This window comes from Sarcophilus harrisii, chromosome 5 (genome assembly GCF_902635505.1).
Source record: "Sarcophilus harrisii chromosome 5, mSarHar1.11, whole genome shotgun sequence".
Lineage (NCBI taxonomy): Eukaryota > Metazoa > Chordata > Mammalia > Dasyuromorphia > Dasyuridae > Sarcophilus > Sarcophilus harrisii.
This window is the reverse complement of record NC_045430.1, coordinates 242,552,196-242,572,647: the sequence shown is the minus strand read 5'-3', so window position 1 is coordinate 242,572,647 and position 20,452 is coordinate 242,552,196. Positions and strand designations below refer to the sequence as shown.

The window sequence follows — 20,452 nt, the reverse complement described above, 5'->3', positions numbered from 1 at the left end:
ACAAAATATGCTAGAGAGAGAGTCAAGACACAAAGAAAAGTTTAATTAATTTAATAGCCTTTTATTTACAGGATATATACATGGGTAACTTTACAGCATTAACAATTGCCAAACCTCTTGTTCCGATTTTTCACCCCTTACCCCCCCACCCCCTCCCCTAGATGACAGGATGACCAGTAGATGTTAAATACATTAAAATATAACTTAGATACACAATAAGTATACCTGACCAAAACGTTATTTTGATGTGCAAAGAGAATCGGACTCTGAAATATTGTACAATGAGCTTGTGAAGGAAACATTTAAATATTCCCTGAGAACCCAGATGCCCCTGCGCCGGTAGAAATCACAAGGTAACCTTGTCATCAGCTGGGAGGTGCAGTGGATCGGAGGGGGGGGACGGGACTTCAGACACTAGCTGTGTGACCCCGGACAAATCACTTAACTCCTGCGCCTCGGGCCCCTCAACTGTGAAATGGGCATAATGACAGCAGCTATTTCCCGAGGTTCTTTCGGGGATCAAACGAGATGCTCGCAAGTCCTTTGCAAATCTCAAAGCTTGGTTAACCAAGGTTTGCTCCATGGCCCTCGCTGTGCGTTAGGTGCCGAGCATCTCGGACGGCGGGACCGAGGAAGGGCGGCGCAAGGTAGAGCCCGCTGCCGGTGACCGTCCTAGGGCCGCTTCCGTGGCGCCAGCTCCGCCCACACGGCAGCGCTAGTGAGGGCGCTCCTTCGTGGGAAGAGCCCCGCAGGGGTGGCAAGGGGGGGCTAACGGTCTGAAAGCCAAGGGCACCCACGGTCCCGCGCGGAACCCGCCTGCCTTTTGTGCTCCTGGTGACCCTTTTTGCCGTATGTTACCTGGGAGGTGCCGGTAACCTATCGCTCCCTTTAAGTACGCGTTCCTTTCATTCTTCCCCGTCCCCATTGTCTTCCTACTGTAAATTGTTTCCAAGGATAACCTTGGCACATGAAGTTTGACCCATTCCTTTTACTGATGAGGAAGCCGAGGCCCGAGGTCGGCGACCTGGCCCAGATTCCTTCCGGCGGCGCAAGGCGAGCTTTGGTTCTGATCCCGGGTCCCCGCCCCCGCTGGCCCTCGTCAGCTCTTTCCCGCCTGCTTCCGGCGTACAAAGCCGGGCCGGGCCCGGGGCGCGGCCGCCCCCGTGCTGCCCTTGGGAATGGGGTCAGAGGCCGGAGGCGGCGGCGGGCCCTCCGCGGCGCGCGGTAACGCAGCCTGCCGCCCTGCCGGGCTCCCAGGGCCCGGGCGGGAGGAGCGGGCACAGAGGCCGGCCTAAGGCGGCGGCGGGCCAGGGACGGCGGGGGACGGGGATGGAGGGGGGCGCCTCCCGCTCAGGCCGGCCCGGGGCCCGCGGGGAATTACAGCGCGCGCAGTCGTGGGGGCATCAGACCTGCGGTCGGGAGGACCAGGGTTCAAATGTGACCCGGGACACTGAACGCGTCCTCGCTGGGCGACCCTGGGCGAGTCACTTAGCCCCAAGTGCCTCAGGCAAAAAACAAACGCCCTCAGGCGGCGCGCGGCCACGGGCTGGTCATTTTCCTGATCCCTTCGGAGCTTTCTCGGCAGATGCCGCCTTTGCCGGGGCTCGGGGTCCCGCTGGGAGTCGGACCCGGGGCGTTTGACGCCAGGGCTGGCGTTTCGCGGACTCTGGCGCCACCTAGCTGCCGTGGGGATTAGCGGCTTCCGCGTGAGTTGCACCCCACTAGTTTACTGGCCTGGGCAAGTCACCCACCTTTCTAGTCTTCTCGTGCAGAAAACGAGAGGGCTGGATGGAGTCTGTGGCCTCAAGGCCCCTCCCAACTTAGAATGAAACCTTACTATCCAATTGTTATCCGTAACCCTGTACTTGATTTCCTGGTAGAATCCCGATATAATCGGCTCTTGGAGAAAAACTTCAAAAATCAAGTTCAAGTACAAAACTGATTCCCAAGTTACTTAAAAAAAAAAAAGTTTAACATGTTTAACTTTTATTAGATTGTTTGCTATTATCTCGGAAAGGTGGAGGAGGGAAAAATTTCGAATGCAAGATTTTGCAAAGGTGAATGTTGAAAATTTATCTTTGCAACGTGTTTAGAAAAATAATAATTTACAATTAAAAAAGGTAAACAAAACGGCCTAATGGATGAGCATGACGAACCTCATGTTCCACTTATTGACTGGTAAGGCGAATGATGTATTTTGTAAATGTATTTAACATTGTCCATTAACTAATTAATTTTTTAATTTTTATTTATATATTAGAATAATTTATTGGGGTTACATTTTAAGTTCCTAATTGTGTCCTGCACTAGAGAAAGCCACCATTTGTCGCAGATTTATAGAAAGTCCCATGTGTCCTTCTAGCTATCAGTTTCTTTTTTAGAAAGACATAGTGTCTTCCTAAAGAGATGCTTTACGGTTGCTTACAATTATTCTTCATACAACATTGCTATTACGTAGACAGTGTTCTCAGTTTGTTTCACAACAATACATTCACAACATATCTCACAATTCACAACCCGAATTTTTACTTCTTCAGGATCTTAGTTCCAGTATGATTTATTTCTACCAGTATATTTATAAATACTGGTAGAAATGGTTTCTAGAATCTTTTTTCTACTCATGATTTCATATAAACTTATGATCAGGGACTATGTGGCTTTTCTAATTTGTATCCCCAGCACTTAACACAATGCTTTGTATGTATTAAGGGCTAATAAATTTTTTTCTTTCCTTCATTCATAAAGTAGCCTTGAAGAATGTCAAAACAGAAGTAGAAGTATGGAAAAGGGGACACTAAATAGTACGTCAGTGTTCTGAATTGACATATGCTGATGCAGACTAAGACTAAATCAGTATGAGGTCTAAATATTAAAACAAAAAAACCCTACCCTCAGTTATCTTTGCCAGGAAAACCTCAATTGATGTCAGAGTTGGACACCACTGAACCTACTCACAATCGCCAAATATAAATTTGCAACAAAACATATCATCAGACAGTCTGAGCTAGGAAGAAACAGTCTTGCCTCTGAGACCTGATTTTAATTACCCTGAGGTCACTTAAAGTCTCAATGCCTTAGGCTAGTGCCACCCATTTCGAAAATTAGTATGACTTAATGTTTTACTTTATCTTTATTTTATTCAGCACTTCCTAATTACACTTTGACCTGACTCAAGTCCCAGCACTGGTCCAGTCAGACACCTCTCTAAGATCATGAGTTGTAGATCAGGCAGTGTTGAGTTTTTTTTCCCCAATAGTTGAGTTTCCTCTAGTAGTGAAAGCCCAGAAATGAGCTCTATTCTACTTAACCAAGAAAGAGTTTTAGGAAAATTCTCATCTACTTTCTTCAGTATTTTCTACTGTTATAAAAATTTAGCAAAGAGGACTTGAAAGGTCCAATTTCAGATTTATAAAAGTTGTCAAAGATAAATAAAATCAATACCCAATTATGGGATACACACTGACTATGTAATACGCCAGAACTGAATTTCTTAACCTTTGTGTCATAGAACTCCTTTGGCAACCTGGTAAAGCCTTTATAGACTGGCCTTCTCAGAACAGTGTATTTAAATGCATAAAATACACAGAATAACAAAGGAAACAGATAATATTGAAATATGATTAATAAAATATATTTTAAAGTCAGTCCATGGACCCCAGGTTAAGAACTGTTCTGATGACCTTAATAACATATTAAAAACAGTAAGAATGCTCTTTGTAAAAAAATATTTTAAATGTTTTCACATCCAGAGACACACCAGTAGTGCATAGTGCCCAGTAGTGGCACTTAACATTTTCTGACTGACCCTGTCTTTCACTGAATGTCTCATTCCTTGAATACCTTGAAAGGTAAAAACATAATTTCTTGTCATTGTGAACTACTGACTTCTCCCCAGCCTCCTGCTCCTGTAAAAGATAAGGTTCTTAATGATGACATATAAAAAGATGTAGTTAGAAAGACACTTTCAATGATTCTAGAAATACAATGTCAAAAGATCACATATTGAGTAGAAAGGCATCTTTGAGGTCACTTAATACCATGGATAACATTTTAATGACCTTTAGTTATTTCCATTCTAGAAGATTCTGATGATGAATCAATATATGATAATTTTGAATTCCGTAAATTAAGTAACTGTTCTTCAGAAAACTTTTCATTTTCCTGATTGGACTGTTCATCTAGAGATAGTCTTAAACAGTTCTTTAATTCTTCAATTCCTTCTCCTGTGTGTGCAGAAATTGGAATGATATTTTGGAACTTCAAAGTTTTCCTTGGAATTTCATCTTTTTCAAAGAGATGTGAAAAATCTAAAATGAACAAAGAAAGAGTTTAATTATTTTGATTGTCCTATATAAATTATATCATTATTATCCTGATAGTGACTTATGAATATTCAATTACAAAACTAAACATTTAAAATTCTCTCAATGTATAAAAAGGACCTCTGAGTAGCTAATTCCTACTTTCCTAATAATAATGGAAAAGATTTCACGGACACCATTTTAATTAAATGAAGCTTCAATATATAATTTCTTTCCAAATAAACAAATTATAATCTGAGATTCTGGCTGTGGCGGTATTTGTGAGTGGTAAATTGGCCTTGCTGATACAAAAAAAAAACCAACACATTGTTGTAGGGTTGTGAATCCTAGAACATCACAAACCAAGATCTCTAATAAAGCAAAATAAGCTGGGGATCCAAAATGCAATGGAAAAACACCAGGCAGAGCAATAAAATATTTTAGATATTAAGGTATTTTAGTGAAAATTCACAAACAAGAACTGGCATTGATATCTAAGAAATGTAGGATCAGAAAAATGTGTGAGATGGGCACTTTGATGAGGGTGAACAAGTGCAGCCTTAGTGATACTCTTGATAAAGGTAAAAGGAAATTAAAAAAAACCTAGAAGAGGGGTTTCCAGCACATTAAGCATATTCTGCTACAGAAGATTTATGGGAAAACATGGAGAAGATCTGCATAGCAAAACAAAGTAGGTTATAACTATACTGATCAAGAGAGAACCTCTGATCCATTGAAGGTTCCTCTTCTAGCAAAGATAACTTAAGAAGGGGGATTTTCTAAAGAAAGGAAGTCAGGTATTGTGTGCAAAGTGGGAAGGATTTGGAGTTAGTCTAAAAAATACTTCACGTTGCTACTTCTCTGCATGGGCTCAATCTTTCCTAATTTACCCAACATGTACAGGATGTATGACCTGTCTTAGATCTATATATTGGCGCTTCCCTGATCAAACTCTTACTCTCTGCCCTTAATCAAACTATAATTCAATGTGCTATACCTTACTCCTTGGGAACGCTTACAAACTTGAGGTGCTCTCACAAACTCGGATGAATCAGCTACCTCTCAATGTCAGCTTTTCAGCCCAAAATTAACACTTTCCCCCAAATCATTTCACTATAAATGTTTCATGTGCATAAATTTTAATCCCTAAGTAGACTAAATTCTTTGAGAAGTGTTATAATATTTCTATTTTATATTTACTTATATTTTTATTATATTTGTTTCTTAAAGCATGTAGCTGACAATAAATCCAAGGTGAATAACAAATTGACTTAATTTACCTTTAGGATTCTGTAATTGGTTCATAAGTTCACTGAATTTATCTTTAGCATCTGGTAAATCCATTTTATTAACTGCAAGCAGTGAAGGTTTCATCATAAGGTCTTCTTTGTATAATTCCAGCTCCTTTACAATAATAAAGTGATAGATTACTTCTACAAAATATCCTTTCTAAATACTCTGATTTTTATGTTAATATTTTCTTACTGACGTGACTGATTGACTGTCATTGTATGATAAACTGAAATCTATCAAATGAGTATCAGTACAGCATGGTGAACAGAATGTGAGACTGGAGTTAGGAAAACTTTAATTGAGTGACATGAATTCATCTCCAGCAGTTTCCCTACATACATTTAACTTTGGGGTTTATCATGATAGCACCTTATCCAGGTTATTTTATTTGTTTCTGTAAAGAAAGTATTCTTATCACCCTTATTTTAGGTAAAAAGAAAGGGAGGCTCTAGGAATTAAAGAACAAAAATAATGGAGGATCTAGTTTTCCTGACTCCAGGTCCGGGTCCACTACTCCCTGGGGCCTCTCCATGTTATTTATTTTAATTAACCAAATTTTCAGTTTCAAAGAGTTATTTTCAACAGAAACATAAGTATCCTGGGGCATTTAACTAACATGACTAACTAACTTGTTAGTTAGAACTAACATGTTCTAGTTCAAAAACAATAACTTCTATTTTTAAAAATTTAAAAATATACCTTTTCAGAATTTAGAGGGTGGCAAACTTACTTTTGTGAGCAATATTATAGTTTCGAAGGCAGATCTGAACTTAGTTTTTGAAGAAAGCTGAAACCCAGAGACATCAACCTAAAAACAAGGAATGGAACAGTATTTAAAACTGTCAACATGCTGTCTGAAGAACTATGGTGTTTTGAAAAAGTTACTTTGTGGTGAGGTAAAGACAAAATATTCAAAATAACAGAATGTGTTGAAGATCTTAATATCTAAGTAACCCTCAAAGTAAAATCTGATTTAGTAAAGTCAACATTGCCCCTTTAAAATTTCAACAGTTAAGCAAAATGAAAAGAAGAGTTGGTAAAGAAAGAGGTCTGGGGAATGCTCTGGGGAATGACTGTCAACCTCCAACCCACTGCTTTCTAAATCTCAGGATGCAGCTTCTATAAAGACTAGTTTCATGATATTTAATATTTCTGAAAGACATGATCTGACCAAAGTTTGCTTGATCAGTTAAATTTAGGCCATCTACTCACAGGGGCAACTAGGTGGTGCAGAGTTGGGCCTGGCATCTGGAAATCTGAAGTTCAAATACTCCCTCAGATACTTGCTGTTGTGGGGCCCTGGACAAGTCACTTAACCCTGTCTGCTTTAATTCACCGCAGAAAAAAAATAGGCAAACTATTTGCCAAGATGATCCCATGGAAAGTGAGGTCCATGGGCCCAGGGAAAGCTGGACAATATTAATCTACTTACAACAAAAAGAAGCTGTTTGGTTCTTTCTACATGCTTGAGAAATTTATGTCCCATTCCTTTGTTCATATGTGCTCCTTCTATTAAACCTGGAAGATCAGCTACAGATACCTAATTGAAAATTCAAATAATTTTCAAGAAAAAGAGGAAATGTTTAAAGATATTTAAAATCATGAATTTTTAAGAGCAGGAAAAATATGTATAAGAGGAAAAGTCAACAATCCTGAATTTCTAGTTACTTTCATGAATCATCAATTGATTACCTGGTGATTTTTACATGCATGTTTCAAGAAAGTCGTTTATTTTATAGCAATCTGAGTTAATAAAAAAAACCACAATTTTTTGCCACAATCTGAAAACGAACATCTAATTCTATTTGCCAGGGTTTATTAATCTAAAAATGTCAGGCATAGGGTTTAAAAATGCTATCAACATTTTCTTTTCTGAGCTAAATCATCACTTGATTTGTTATTACTTAGTAGGTACTACTTCTTACAATGCCCTACACTTACACTACAAAAGGAGGATGACCAGTAATCAGTATGCCTCTAATATTTTCTAATTATATGGGATGATAACTCCGAGTTTTTCAAGTGCACACCTCGGCAGTGACAGAGGATGACAGATTTAAATCTGGATGGGATCTCAAGAGGCCACCAGACCCAAATCCCCTCATTTTGCAAATGAGAAATTGAATCCAAAAGGTGACAAATAGTGGAGACTTGAATACTTCTCAGGTCCTTGGACTCCAAATCCAGTACTTTCTCCATTATGCCACATTGCCCGCCACCCTCCTTCTTACACTCCTTATAGCTGGGTAGAAATAAATACAAGGAGTGCAGCACATTAAATGTGGGAATTTGCTTAGAAATTAGAATTGCACATATCTAACCTCTATTGGATTACTTGCTGTACTGGGGAAGGGAGAAGGGGAAGAAAGGAGGAAAAATATGAAATACAAGGTTTTGCAAGGGTAGATGTTGAAAACTATCTTTGCATGTATTTTGAAAAATAAAAAGCTACCATTAAAAAAAAATACAAGGAGCTAAATTGGATGCACTCTTGCAGATTCTCTTTACTCTGATATTATTAAAATTGTACAAAATAATTGTATTGATGTATAGAATCTGTTTTAATTTGCTTTTCTCATTAATATTTTTTTATTCTTAAACTATAGGTGTCTCAACCCCATATGGATTTTGTAAATAAATGTTGAGGTCACAAAATTGTGGTTATCAGTAAATGTTTGATTTGTATATCTATTATTTTATACACCCATATATATTTTATATACCCGGGGTCATATAAAAATTTCTCAGGTGAAAAGGGGTCACAAGTAGAAAATGTTTTAAGAAGCTCTGGTGTATAGAACTGTTGTATCTAGAGGTCTGTATGTGTGCATACACACATAAATATATCCTTGGATATCTTTAGATACCAGATTGTTAACAAAGATACTTGCTTGGACTCCCCCCTCAACCCATTAAAAACTTCCACACTGATTTCATAGGACAACACAACTCTGGAGAGAAAGCCAATCTCAGAGCCAAGTGCCAGGCCTGCCTTCAGTACACATTTGCTTAGCATGCAGAACAACAAGCTTCACTTCTCAGTGACTCAAGGCAAGTCTCCAAGATCCTAAGTTCTAGGGAAGACTTTGACTCATTGTGAGTTAAAGTGAGTTTTCTCATCGGGAGTTCTCTATAACAATGAAATCAAAGGTTCAGTTCCCAAACAATCAGAACTTTTCTCTTTCCTTCTCTTCTAGTTACTTTTATGATGTGACCTTTTTAATTAGGTCTTAATTCATCTGAAGCTTATTATAGTAAATTGATATATAGTTAGTTGAACCTAATTACCATTTTCTAGTTTTCCTAGTAGTCCTTGTTGAATGATTGTAATCTTGGGTTACAGAACAACTGCTTCTCAAGTTTGATCGCTTCTGGATCTTGCATGGCTTGTTTATTCTTCTGGCTAACTTTTCTGTTATACTTTTTTTTTTTTTAAACTAATATTAACATAGTTTTGATTACTACCATCTGTCATATAATTTGATATCCTTCAATCCTACATTTTCATTCCCTTGAAAATTTTGATTTTTCTTCCATTAATTTTTTTTTGCCAAGTTCCATAAAATAATTCCTTGGGCTCCTTTTTTGGGGGAGGGGGAGAAAAGGGGAGAGAATCAAGGAGGCAAATCAAGTAGAGGAACCAGTTAGGAAAGAAGTCAGGCTCAGGTCAGTAACTAAATGCTTACACACATATAAATAAACACACTTATGTGTATGTTAAAATAATACAGGGGAAAGAAAATGAGATTTACAATTAAGACAATAAGTATTTTTATATTGGATTCTTTTACATATATGGATTTATCATACTCTAAATGGCACACTAATTCTATTGTTTACATAAAACTTATTTATTCATTTCTTTTCAAAATGATATTTGTTTTGATAAACTTTCATAAAGTTTTTATTATTTTATTTTATTAAAATTTTAAAATTGTATTTTATTAAACCTTATTACACAGAAATCAGATAATTAACTGTATTATTCTCTTACTGTGGCATAAAAATAACCCTGGATTAAACATAGCATTTAGAAAATGTTAAATTATTTTTCTATATATACACTCACCTGCTTGAAATCCTTATATATAATCTTTCCCAACTGAGGTTTTAATGTTGTAACTAAATAAGAAAAAGTATATTTTAATTAGTAATAAAAATTTTAGGCTGTAATTCTAGCAATTGTCAATTCACTTGGCTGTTGTTGGTCCTTTATTCTCAAAGAGGACCATGATATCAGGGAGATTATGCTATGACATGTTAAGTGAATTTTGGATTAAAGTGAGGGGTGGCTATACACACTCACAGAACCAAAAGGGTTCAGTGGTAAGGTTCAGGACAACTGGAGATGGCTCTGGATGCAATGGGAGGGAGGCCTTGCCCCTTCTTATTCTTAAAAAAAACAAAAACAAAACAAAACAACAACAAAAAAACCACTTACTTAAAAGAAGAAAAAACAAAATAGAAGAGTGACCGAAAAAGTCATAAAATAAAACACTGTCATGTGATGAACAGAACATAAGGGGCAATTCAAAATATGTACCAATAAATTTCCATTTCAAGAAAGCATATGTAATAATTGGAGACATTATATTCATGACTGGATCTTTTCTTTGCTTCCTTGTGAGTGATTCTTTTGTTCTCTGCTGTGTACTTTTTTTCATTTTCATCTACTCCCCTTCCCCAAGGTTACAGGTTAAGTAGATATATTTATATATACATATATGTATATTCACTCACACCCACATACAGATATATACACACAATATACATATGTAAACATGCATCTAAAACTATTAATATGGCTGACATGTAATGAAGATTCCTCTTGATTGAATTGAATTTTTAAGTTTGACTTTTTTTTTCTGATAAATTCTTCTATGGAGTCCTCTTCTACTTGAATTCTACTCCTTCATTTGCCTTGCTATTTATTACTTAACCTATTCCCACTCAAGGATCCCTCCCTTATCCTCTTTCCCTTCCTCTTTATCCCATTCCCATTAATCTACTACACACACCTTGTCTCATTCACTTTCCTCTTTGTAAAGATTTTGGAGAGCACCACACCCTTCATGGGGGGAAGGAGGAGGGGAGTGTCTCTAGGCCCCAAAGTGCCTAGGTTTTCAGAACTACCAGCTCTCCTCCTCTCTCTAATGTCTCTGTGTTGGTTGTTTCTCTGCGCTTCATTCTTATAAGGTAGGATGGAAGAGTATCAAATTATATGATAAACAGTAATTATCAAAACTCTGTAGTATTAGTTAAAAAAGAACTGGCCTTTCTACACCTTTTTAGGGAGAATGTAACATTTCCCCTTCAATCATTTCTTCTATAATTTTTCTTTGGTTTTTCTACCAACTTCTGTAGTTTCTTTCCCAATAACTCTTTTCTGTGGCTATTCTTGCATTCAATCATCTTAGTTCTCTCTGTGGATTACTTCCCTAACCAAGTTATAAGGAGATTTGAGAAAGGCAAACTTGAACAGAAATGAATCTCTTATCTGACTTTATTCTGTTGCCCTTTAGCCAAGGCTAAGCTAATTTATTTTCTCAAAGGCTACATGATCAAAACCAATCATTGGTATTTTCTCAAATACAGAAAAGTTGCCTCAAAGAAATATCACCATAGCAACAATGGCAGTAATAAAGGTGAATAAGAATTCATTAAGCTCACAGACCTTTTGCTAATCTTTGATTTAAACTCATAGTACAAAACAAGAAGCCATATTACTTACATGCATAATTTGCAATCTCAGGTTTTGCATGGGAAATTTTACTTAGTAAAGAAGATTTTCCAGCATTTGGAAATCTGAAATGAAAAAGTAAAATTACAAATTTAGTGAATATTAAAATCATTAGCACCATCTTAATCCTGAATTTCAAATGATTTAAGAAGTTTTTTTTCTTGAGCATTATTCATGGACTAGACAATCATATATAAATAAAAATTTTAAAAATTATGAAACAAAAAATTAAAACAAACTTAAAGAGCACCAGTTTTAGGAATTCACAAAACAACCAACCTAACTTTTTATTATTTTCCAATCCTATGTCTGATCATAGCTATAATATCCCAACCCTCAAAATTAGATCTAGGACAGAGCTCTAGAAGGGACGGGACCAACTAATTGCCTTCCTCCCCCCTCCAATATCAAAGAATGACGGCCCTATTCTCTTGTCAAATCCAATTGATCTAACTGTGCTTCTGATTCCACCTCATCCTTCCTTTTTTAATCTTCAATTTCTTTTTGCTAACAGGTTCCTTACTTTACTGCTCTGAATACAATAAATCTTCCTTATCCCAGATTATTGATCTATTTTTAGATAGGGAGATCTCCTCTATTCTTGGGGAGAAAAACCAGGTCCTTCCTAGACCCTGTGACATGTTTGTACTATTGTTGCTTCTGCTCCCATTCACTACTACACTTCTAGAATAACACTCTCCATCTTTTGGCCTCCAATCTGCTGCAATCTGTCCTGTGTCCCCACATAACAACTGTCGCAGTGAGCATTTATATAGAGCTTTACAAATGCTAACTCATTTAAGCTGCACCCCAGCCCTCTGATGTATTGTCATTATTCTTCTTGTTCTCATTATACAAATGAGGAAACTGAGGCAAACAGAGGTTAAGTAACTTGCCCAGGATCACGCAGCCAGGCCATGTCAAGAGGTGGGGTCTGGATGCAGGTCTTCCCGACTGGGAGCTCGGCAGGTATTCTGGCCCGGGCCATCCACTGCCAGGACCCAGGAGATTCCCAGAAACTGCTGGCTAGCTTGCGCTATGCCCTGAGCTTTCTCTTTTCCCACGGCCACAAGTGTCATTTCCCTGACCCCTGCCCACCTCTACAGGAATGCTAGGCTCTTCTCTGACTGGCTCCTTCTTCATTCACACGTTTTTCCTTTGACTTGCCACCTCTGTCTGCCCCCTCAATACCCCAAGGGCCCCTGATGCAGAATCGGTCCTGGAAGAGTCCTGAGATGTCCTCTCATCCAAACCAAACTGGTCGCTGGCTCTGTGGCCATTGTCAGCCAAGTTCTGGCGACCCCAGAATGTCCATTCTATTTTAGGGATAAATTGACTTGCTTCAGAAGTTTTCCCTGATCTGATCTATACCAGCTCTCTTCAGTTATGAGGCGCAAATGAAAAAACATTAATAATACAACTTTAAAGCTAACTTTAGGTAGCTTTATAGCATCTTTTCATGTGACTACTATTATGTCAAGCCTCAATGTGCCTATGAAACCTTCACCCACTGCTTCTAGTTGTGCCTTTGGGCCCAAGGAGAAGAGAGCTATCCAATCTTTTCCACACCACAATCAAACATTTTAAGTGACCTATTCTATCTCCCCCAATTCCAGACTTCTGGGTTAAACATCTCCATTCACTTCAGCCAATCCTCCTACAGCAGGGAATAGTGGTCTTTCCTATTTTCATCCTGTGGCTCCCCAAAACTCTTGGCTTCTCATCATCCTTTCTAATAGTCGCCAGCTTCTCCTTCTCACCGTAGACCCTGACTACACGATCTGTTGCGGCCATTTATCTGATAACACCAGTGATTCATATACTGAGCCTGAGAACCCTGAAACCTCAAGATCTTTCTCAAATTTCCTCCATCTTGTGCTTGTACTTGTAGCTTTTGGAGCCCAAGTGTAAAGACTTTAAATTTCTACTTAGGTCCAATGTCTTCCGCTTGATCTAATGTCCCATCATGTCCAAATATCCTCAGGCACTTTCCTGGAAACCTCTGACTGTCTTTGTAACTTTGGCCAGTCCAACAGGGCATTAGTGCTAAGTTCACATTTCTCCACAAGACTTTTTTAAATATTTTGCTAAAAATCTAAGACATATCCTCGATCTATTAGCTTAACAACTCTGTTTAAAAAAAAAAAAAAAAAGGTAAATGAGGTCTGATAATACACATTATTAGTAAAATATTAAAAAAAATTTTTTTTGATTTCCTTTCCTAGATACTCACTACCCACCCCTGTAAGAATATTTGTAAAATAAAATACAAATCTCTCAAGTAGACATAAAACACTCTACAATCTTGGTCCAAAATATGCTCCTAACTTTATTCAATATTAATTCCTTTTCAAGCAATTTATCTTCTGTACAAACTAAGTCATCTGCTGTTCTCTGATTCTTTCCAATACTTTCCCACTTTTGTTCTTTTATGTAGTCTATCCCTAACATTAGAAATGGACTTCTTCCTTATCTCTGACTGCTGAAACCTCCTCTTTTCCTTTAAGGGCTGCCTCCACATTTGCCTTGATGCCTTCCCAGTCTCCTAGGTAACAGTTACATCCTTCTCAATACTCAGTGCTCAGTGTTCTTAAACATCTTTGCATGTCTGCTTGCCTTCCTCATACATACTTTACCTATACAGTATTTTTGTATGAGGGAGACAAATCTCCCTCAAGCAAATTGCAAATGTGTGCAGTCTACCCACATGGCACAGCACACTGAGCTCTAAATCAGGAAGACCTGAATTTAAATCTGCCTTCAGGAACTTCCTAACTGTGATTCTGGGCAAGTCACTTCACCCTGGTTGAGTTTCCTCACCTATAAAATGACCTGGAGAAGGAAATGGCCAATCTGTCCAGAGTCCTCACCAATACCACCCCAGATGGGGTCACAAAGAGTGAGACACAACTGAAACGACTCCACAACAAGGTGGGTGTGATAATGCCCCCTGCCTTACAAGCTTCTTGGGAGATGAAATGAGATGCTAGATGTTCAGCACAAGCTCTCTGCTTAATAAGCATGTTTCCCTCATGCTCCTTTCCTTCACTCCTATTGTTGATGATGGCAGTCTGCTCTGATTATGCTTCTTGCCTGACTCTGGACTTGTCAAAACCTCAAAAGAATCCATTCTTTGTAGCTCCTGTGCCTATGAGGATTTGCCCCTGTTCACCTAAACCAGGACCATACTACTGATGCCCTTCCAATTCCAGATACTATTTTTTTCCCGATAAAAAATATGCCTTGTTAGTACTGATCTTTGCCTTGCATAACTACTTAATACAATTTTATCTAAAAATGCCCATTTTTCATTACAACAATTTCCCCCTCAGATTCATATCTTAAAAGATAAGTATTACTCACCCTACAAGGCCTATGTCAGCTATAAGCTTTAGATCAAGGTGAATTATTCTTTTTTGACCCTTGGATGGCAAGAAATTTGAAAGCAAATTACCCCCAAGTCCTCCTCGTGCTATTAAAATTCTATCATCCTCTTTATTAAGTTCTCCTAAAAGGAAAAAAAAAAGCTTACATTCAGAATCAGTATGATTTACTAGTGATATGACACTTTTTCATAAATCTACAACTGTATATCTCAATCCCTCCTTATTGAGAAAGCAAGTAATTTGTGCAAAACATTTTCTTATTGGTCATGTCACAAAAGAAAACAGACAAAAATTTAAAAAGCAAAAAAGTATGCTTTGATCTGAATTCAGACTTTTTTCTTTGATTAGCAGCATTTTTCATCATAAGCTTTCTGAAGAAAGTTGCTATCTGCATCTAAAGAAAAACCTGAAAAATGGAAGCGTGTATAGAATTATTTTACAAAGATATACTTATTTGTGTCTAATGGTAGCCATCTCTAGAGTGAAGGAAAGGAAAAAAAAAAGAATTTATACAATTTATTGTAGATTTGAAAGGAATGGCAAGTTATACATAATAGTTTTGCAGAATCATTTCTTTTTTATTGCAGTATGTTATAAAAATGCTTTTTTTATTCCATAAATTAAAAATAAAATTAAAATAAAGGAGGGGAAAAAAAGGCCTTTGGGATTATCTCATTTCACTGTATTGGTGAGCATAGCTTGAGTCATTCATAGCTGATCACTGTACAATATTGTTGCTATAATGTACATTGTTTTCTTGGTCTGTTCATTTCACTTTGCATTAGTTCACATTCTGTCTTCTCAGGTTTTTCTGAAAGCATCCTGCATCTCTTTTCTTATGGCACAACAATATTTTATCACAATCATATCCTATAACTTGTTCAACCATTCCTCAATTGATAGGCATCCTCTCAATTTCCAATTCTTTGCTATCACAAAAAAAAGCTGCTATATTTTACAGTGTCTTTTTCCATTTTAAAAATCTCTTTGAGACACCCAACAGTGCATTAATGTCCCATTTTCCACTACTCTCCAGCATTTGCCATTTTCCTCTTCTGTCAGTCAGTTATTTTAATTTGCATTCCTCTAACCAATAGTGATTTAGAGCATTTAAAAATATTATTCTTAAAAAGGTCCCATAGGTTTAACCAGATTGCCAAAAGGATCCCTATTACAAAAATAGGTAAAAGTTCCTTTCCTGGAGGGAGGAGAATGCTTGGCACACAAGACTAGGAGTCCCCCATATACCATAAATTTATATGACAACACAGAGTCACATTCAAAAAGACAAGGATGAGTTTTGATCTCTTGGAATTGCAAGGAAACAAAAGGAATATATGACATTACAAATCTAAGGACTGAAAAAGGCTGGGAATTTGAGATTATTTGGCTACTGTTGGACATGGAAAAGCCCGAGTAAGAATTATTTATGTTGTTACTCCAGGTGACCCCAAGTGGATGTTTCTTCCAGAGGGGGAATATAAATAGAGCTTTTAGGAAGCAACTGCATTAGGGTTAGTATCCACTGGCAAATGGTTTCTTGGGAAAGGCTGATAAAGACATATAGTATTGAACCACAGGAGGTCCTTTGAATAGATGGGCAGAGATGAGTCCCTATCTGGAGAGGTCAAAGATGATGTCCAGTGAATAGGCAAGAGAATCAAGGATCTGCAAAAGCAAGTTATCCAATGAGCAGAATGAAGGTTATTACGAGGAACTGTTTGTTCCCAAATGGAAATCATGACTAGAGGTGAGAATGGTGGGGTATGTGTCTATTTTAAGTTGATTCTTTAGCCAAGGAATTCACTATCTGACTTGTACCTATAGCTGGCTGGTCAGTTGTCCTTCATTCTTGAAAAGAGGACCAAATGGAAACCACTATATTAAGAGTCAAATTGCAATGTGTCCACCTGTGGCTGATCAGACAAATATGGACTTGGGATATTCTAGCACAGCTTGGGCACAAATAATCTGGGAACATTTGGGGGGGGGAGGGGGGAAGGGGCACATTCTCTAAATTTGTGCATCTTGTGACTTCAATTCGGCTTTACTCAGATAGCACAGCACCTTTTTTGATGTAGGTACACCATACCGGGTAGTCCTGTGCCAGTGTCTCTGAGTCACAAGATCAATTCCAAAAACTTCAGAGATACCTTCAGAGTGTCCTTGTATAGCCCTTTCCCACAACCATGTCAGGAAACCGAATCGCTCCATACAACAATGAGGTTAGCACAACAGCTCTGCAGACTTTCAGTTGGTTAGTCAGTCAGTCCAATAGGCCTCTTCTCCCACACTTTCTTTCGGACCTAATTCTGGCAATATGTTCCTTACCACCCTTGTGGACATCCCTAGAAAGCATACTGCCAAATAAAGAGTTTACCCACAGTACTCAGAATTTTTGTAGTTTCTATAATTGATGGTTCTACATGTGGATGGTTTGTTGCTAGATGGTGTTTTATTGGAGCTGTTAGGCCCAATTTAGCACAAGCAGCAGAGAATTGATCATTACTTTGCTGCATCTAAGTTTCAAAGCATGCATTAGTAGTTAAATATATTTCCCATTCCTACATGCAAATAAAATTAAGAAATAAAAATTATTCCTTGAAGGTGCATTTAAGCAAAGTTTTAGATTCTTTATCTCCTAAGGATGAGACAGAAACTATAAGTGGAAAAAAAAAAGGGCAATAAACAATCATTTTTCAAAATGTTCACATTTCTTAAGTAGTTACAAAAAAATAAACTAGGATATTCACCTATAATTTGGCCTCTCTCATCAGTTACTGTAATACCAACAGGCACAGGTATTTCATAGTCCAGGCCTTTCTCTCCCTTTAATGCACTGATCCTGAAATGCAAAAATAAAATTGTAAATGCCCACAGTTTTTAAAAAATGAGAGAAAATCAAATAAACTAAACGGCAATAATTCAAGTGGTGTTCTGATTTACAAATATGAATTGTTAGAAGATTTTTCTCTTTACTCTCAAGGGGAAGGCAATATAGAAAATAAGAGGAAATTAGGGACCCCAGAAGACAAGAAGGGTCTATCTGGATGGAGAAAAGTCATAGAAGGGAAGGTAAAGTTAAGGAGTATAGTTGGGTACACATTTCCAACACTACAATTTTGCTAGGATAAGTTCCAGAGTTAGATAAACAGAAATTATGCAAAAGATTATTTATTATATAGCTGCAATTCCTTTGCAGGGGAGGGGGGGGACTGGGTTCATTTTTGTTAAAAGTATAGCTGTACAATGTCGTGAGTCTAAATCATGCAATGAGCACTTACCGACTGTTTGCTCCGTCTCCTGCCACAAACCGTTTCTGCGGATGCTTATCCTTAATATTTTTTAAGCTCATTCTTTTTTTGGCTACAACCCAGACATCACCACCTTTGCCTCCCTCTCCACCTAATCGAGGAAAACCCATGCCACCTGCTCCTCCTTTTGCAAAGAGTCTTAGATTGTCCATGAAGTTTCCATACTGGGAAAAAAAAAGGTGGGGGGGGGAGAAGAGGGAGTTATTAGATACAAAGGGCTTTGCTCCTTAGGATAGTAAAAGCTGTGTATGAAACATTTACAAAAAGGACAGTCTAGGGGACCCCAGGGCCAGGTTAATCTCTACTGATCACTAAGCTAAGGGTGATTTTGGCTCCAGTACTGATCTCCTTGATAATTATTGATGATGAGAAAAGGCCACCGGTGGCCACTTAGCAGATGCCCGCAGGGCAGACGCGCTGCTACCAGCCACGCCCCCGCCAGTTGAGTGGCTTCCTACAGCGGGGACTTTGCGGGAGGAAGCGGCCTGAGCACTTAGAGGGAGGCCCAGGCGGGAGGACCACGCGTCAAGGTTCAGAGAGACGGCTGTACAAGGCGCCCTTTACTGTCCCAGAAAACCCAACTCGGGACTTTTGACAAAGTGAGCTCTCAGAGGTCGGAGAGAGAAGTCCCCAGGAGCGCCCGCCAGGCCCCGTCCCTCCTTCCCCGCAGGGCTGACCCCGCCCCCCCCCCTCCCGACTTAAGAAGCATCACAGAGCGCCCCGCTTTCCGAGGAACCTTCCTGAGGACTTATCCCACAGAAGAGGCCGACGGGGACCCGGTGTTCGGGGGACAGCGGGCAAGGGCGCCCGCCTCCGGCGGCAGCTCGTCCTCCTGACGGGCCGGGCCCCGCCGCCGGGGGAGCAGCGCCTCCCGAGGCCTTCAGAGCCTCCCCGAGGGGAGGGGAGCCAGAACCTCCGACCCGGCCCAGTCTGGGGGAAAGAGTCTGGCTAGAACAGGGGGGAGGGGACCGGAAGAGGAAGACTGGGAGGGAGCAGTGGGAGAGACGGGAGGAAGGGGACGAGGGACACGCACCCTCCTCAGGAGCGAGCAGCTGCAGCGCACCATGGCGTCGGCCGAGACTCAGGGCCGGCCCCGAGCCAGGGAAGAGCGTCCGGGCCGGTGAGCAGGTTAGGCCGCGATCCCGTCCCGCCGCCGAGCACTCGCACGGCCCCGGAGCCCGGCGCAGGTGCGTGCGTGACTCCAGGGCGCAGGCGCAGCCGAGGCTCCGTAGCTGGCCCCGCCTTTCTGTGCCGCGGGGCGGAGAAGCGCCCGAAGCGTCCCGCGCGGGTGTACTAAGCGTGGGAGGGGCTCGTGCCGGCTTTGCGGGGAGCAAACTGAGGTCTCGGGGCGCGGCTTTTACCTCCTTGCCCACCAGCTGCTTCTCGAGAACGCGTCCTGTTCGCCCCCCACCCCCCTCCTCCCGTTCCTTTGCATATGTGCCTTTATTCACTTCGGGCAGGGGGTCCCAGTTATTTTTATCAAAACCACAAAGCAAGCTTAAAAGGCCACTTAAACTTTTGATACATCTTATTAAAATTCTACCCAATCACCAGTTGGTTTTCGAATCTAGTAATGGAGGCTGTCCTGCACATGCAAATTATCCAAATGTGCAAAACAAATGCTGCAGAAATGTATAGTTAAGCTTTAAAATGGTGATTTTTGGGCAAGTTTGTGACTTAAACTTTAAATATTAAATACTAAGGCTTTTGGGACACCCTGTGTTTTCCCCTCCAATGTAAGCTTCTTGAAGTTGTTCCTTGAGAGGTTGTCTATAATAGGAGCTTAATAAATGTTTTTTGATTGATTAATTGGTAGTGATTATTCTTATTTTAATGATAAAGACAATGGGCCTCAGAAAAATAAAGACACTTAGGTAGGGCAGGTAGCTGAGACTTAAGTACGCTGTTCTGAATTCTATTATACCAAACTGTATTTCTCAGATGCCCTCTCTTGACTGAGGACATATTAAAAATTGTATTTGTATTTTTGTAACCCAAATCATGTCACTATTTCATGTGATCCAATAGTTCAAGGAGGAGTAATTGTATTTTCTCCCTCCACTAAGTACTTCATAACCCCTTATGTTTGTTAAAATGAACTGAAAGGAAGGGAGTCAGTGGTCAGAGTGCTAGGTAGTGTAGCAGGATTGAAGCAGTTGGAGATGGAAGGGCATTGGGTCTGTGAAAAAGGAGTGGGAAGTGAGGAGGTGGAAAAACTGAGAGGTCAATGTGTTTGTGCATGAATTTGGTCGTCTTCAAGGATGAAGGCAAGGGTTGGGGGTAAGAATGGGTTCTTTGGAAGTAGAGGAAGACAAGGGGTAGAGTCAAAACAGGAAAAGTCTGCTTTTTGCCTAGCATGCTCAGCATCCTTCCACAAGCACCTAAGAAATTCTCCAGAGAGAATTCTGATAAAGCCAA

General features: G+C 39.6%; 1 protein-coding gene across 2 annotated transcripts; it reads right to left on the bottom strand.

Moving 5' to 3' along the window:
* Positions 1-4,034: 4,034 nt before the first annotated feature.
* On the bottom strand, positions 4,035-19,278 carry GTPBP10 (GTP binding protein 10). 2 transcript variants are annotated; one of them, XM_031939982.1, is made up of 10 exons: positions 19,068-19,278; positions 18,005-18,198; positions 17,474-17,565; positions 14,698-14,842; positions 11,326-11,399; positions 9,664-9,716; positions 7,027-7,134; positions 6,325-6,402; positions 5,582-5,705; positions 4,035-4,307 (listed from the first exon to the last, which is right to left on the bottom strand). In XM_031939982.1, the coding sequence occupies exons 1-10, from the start codon at positions 19,098-19,100 to the stop codon at positions 4,051-4,053; spliced, it is 1,158 nt and encodes a 385-aa protein (XP_031795842.1). In that variant the 5' UTR covers positions 19,101-19,278; the 3' UTR covers positions 4,035-4,050. The 2 variants fall into 2 exon arrangements, with proteins under 2 accessions (XP_031795842.1, XP_031795843.1); XM_031939983.1 differs by lacking the exon at positions 19,068-19,278 and adding an exon at positions 18,771-18,993.
* Between the last annotated feature and the right edge of the window lie 1,174 nt (positions 19,279-20,452).

What these genes read in the sequence shown, in the direction of transcription:
- GTPBP10 (XM_031939982.1), bottom strand. Translation starts at nt 19,100, where the DNA reads ATGGTGCGCTGCAGCTGCTCGCTCCTGAGGAGG. An exon ending in TGAGATTGCAAATTATGCAT is followed by an intron (nt 9,717 to 11,325) that starts GTAAGTAATATG and finishes TTTCTTATTTAG; the next exon opens with TTACAACATTAAAACCTCAG. An exon ending in CCAAACAGCTTCTTTTTGTT is followed by an intron (nt 6,403 to 7,026) that starts GTAAGTAGATTA and finishes CCTTGTTTTTAG; the next exon opens with GTTGATGTCTCTGGGTTTCA.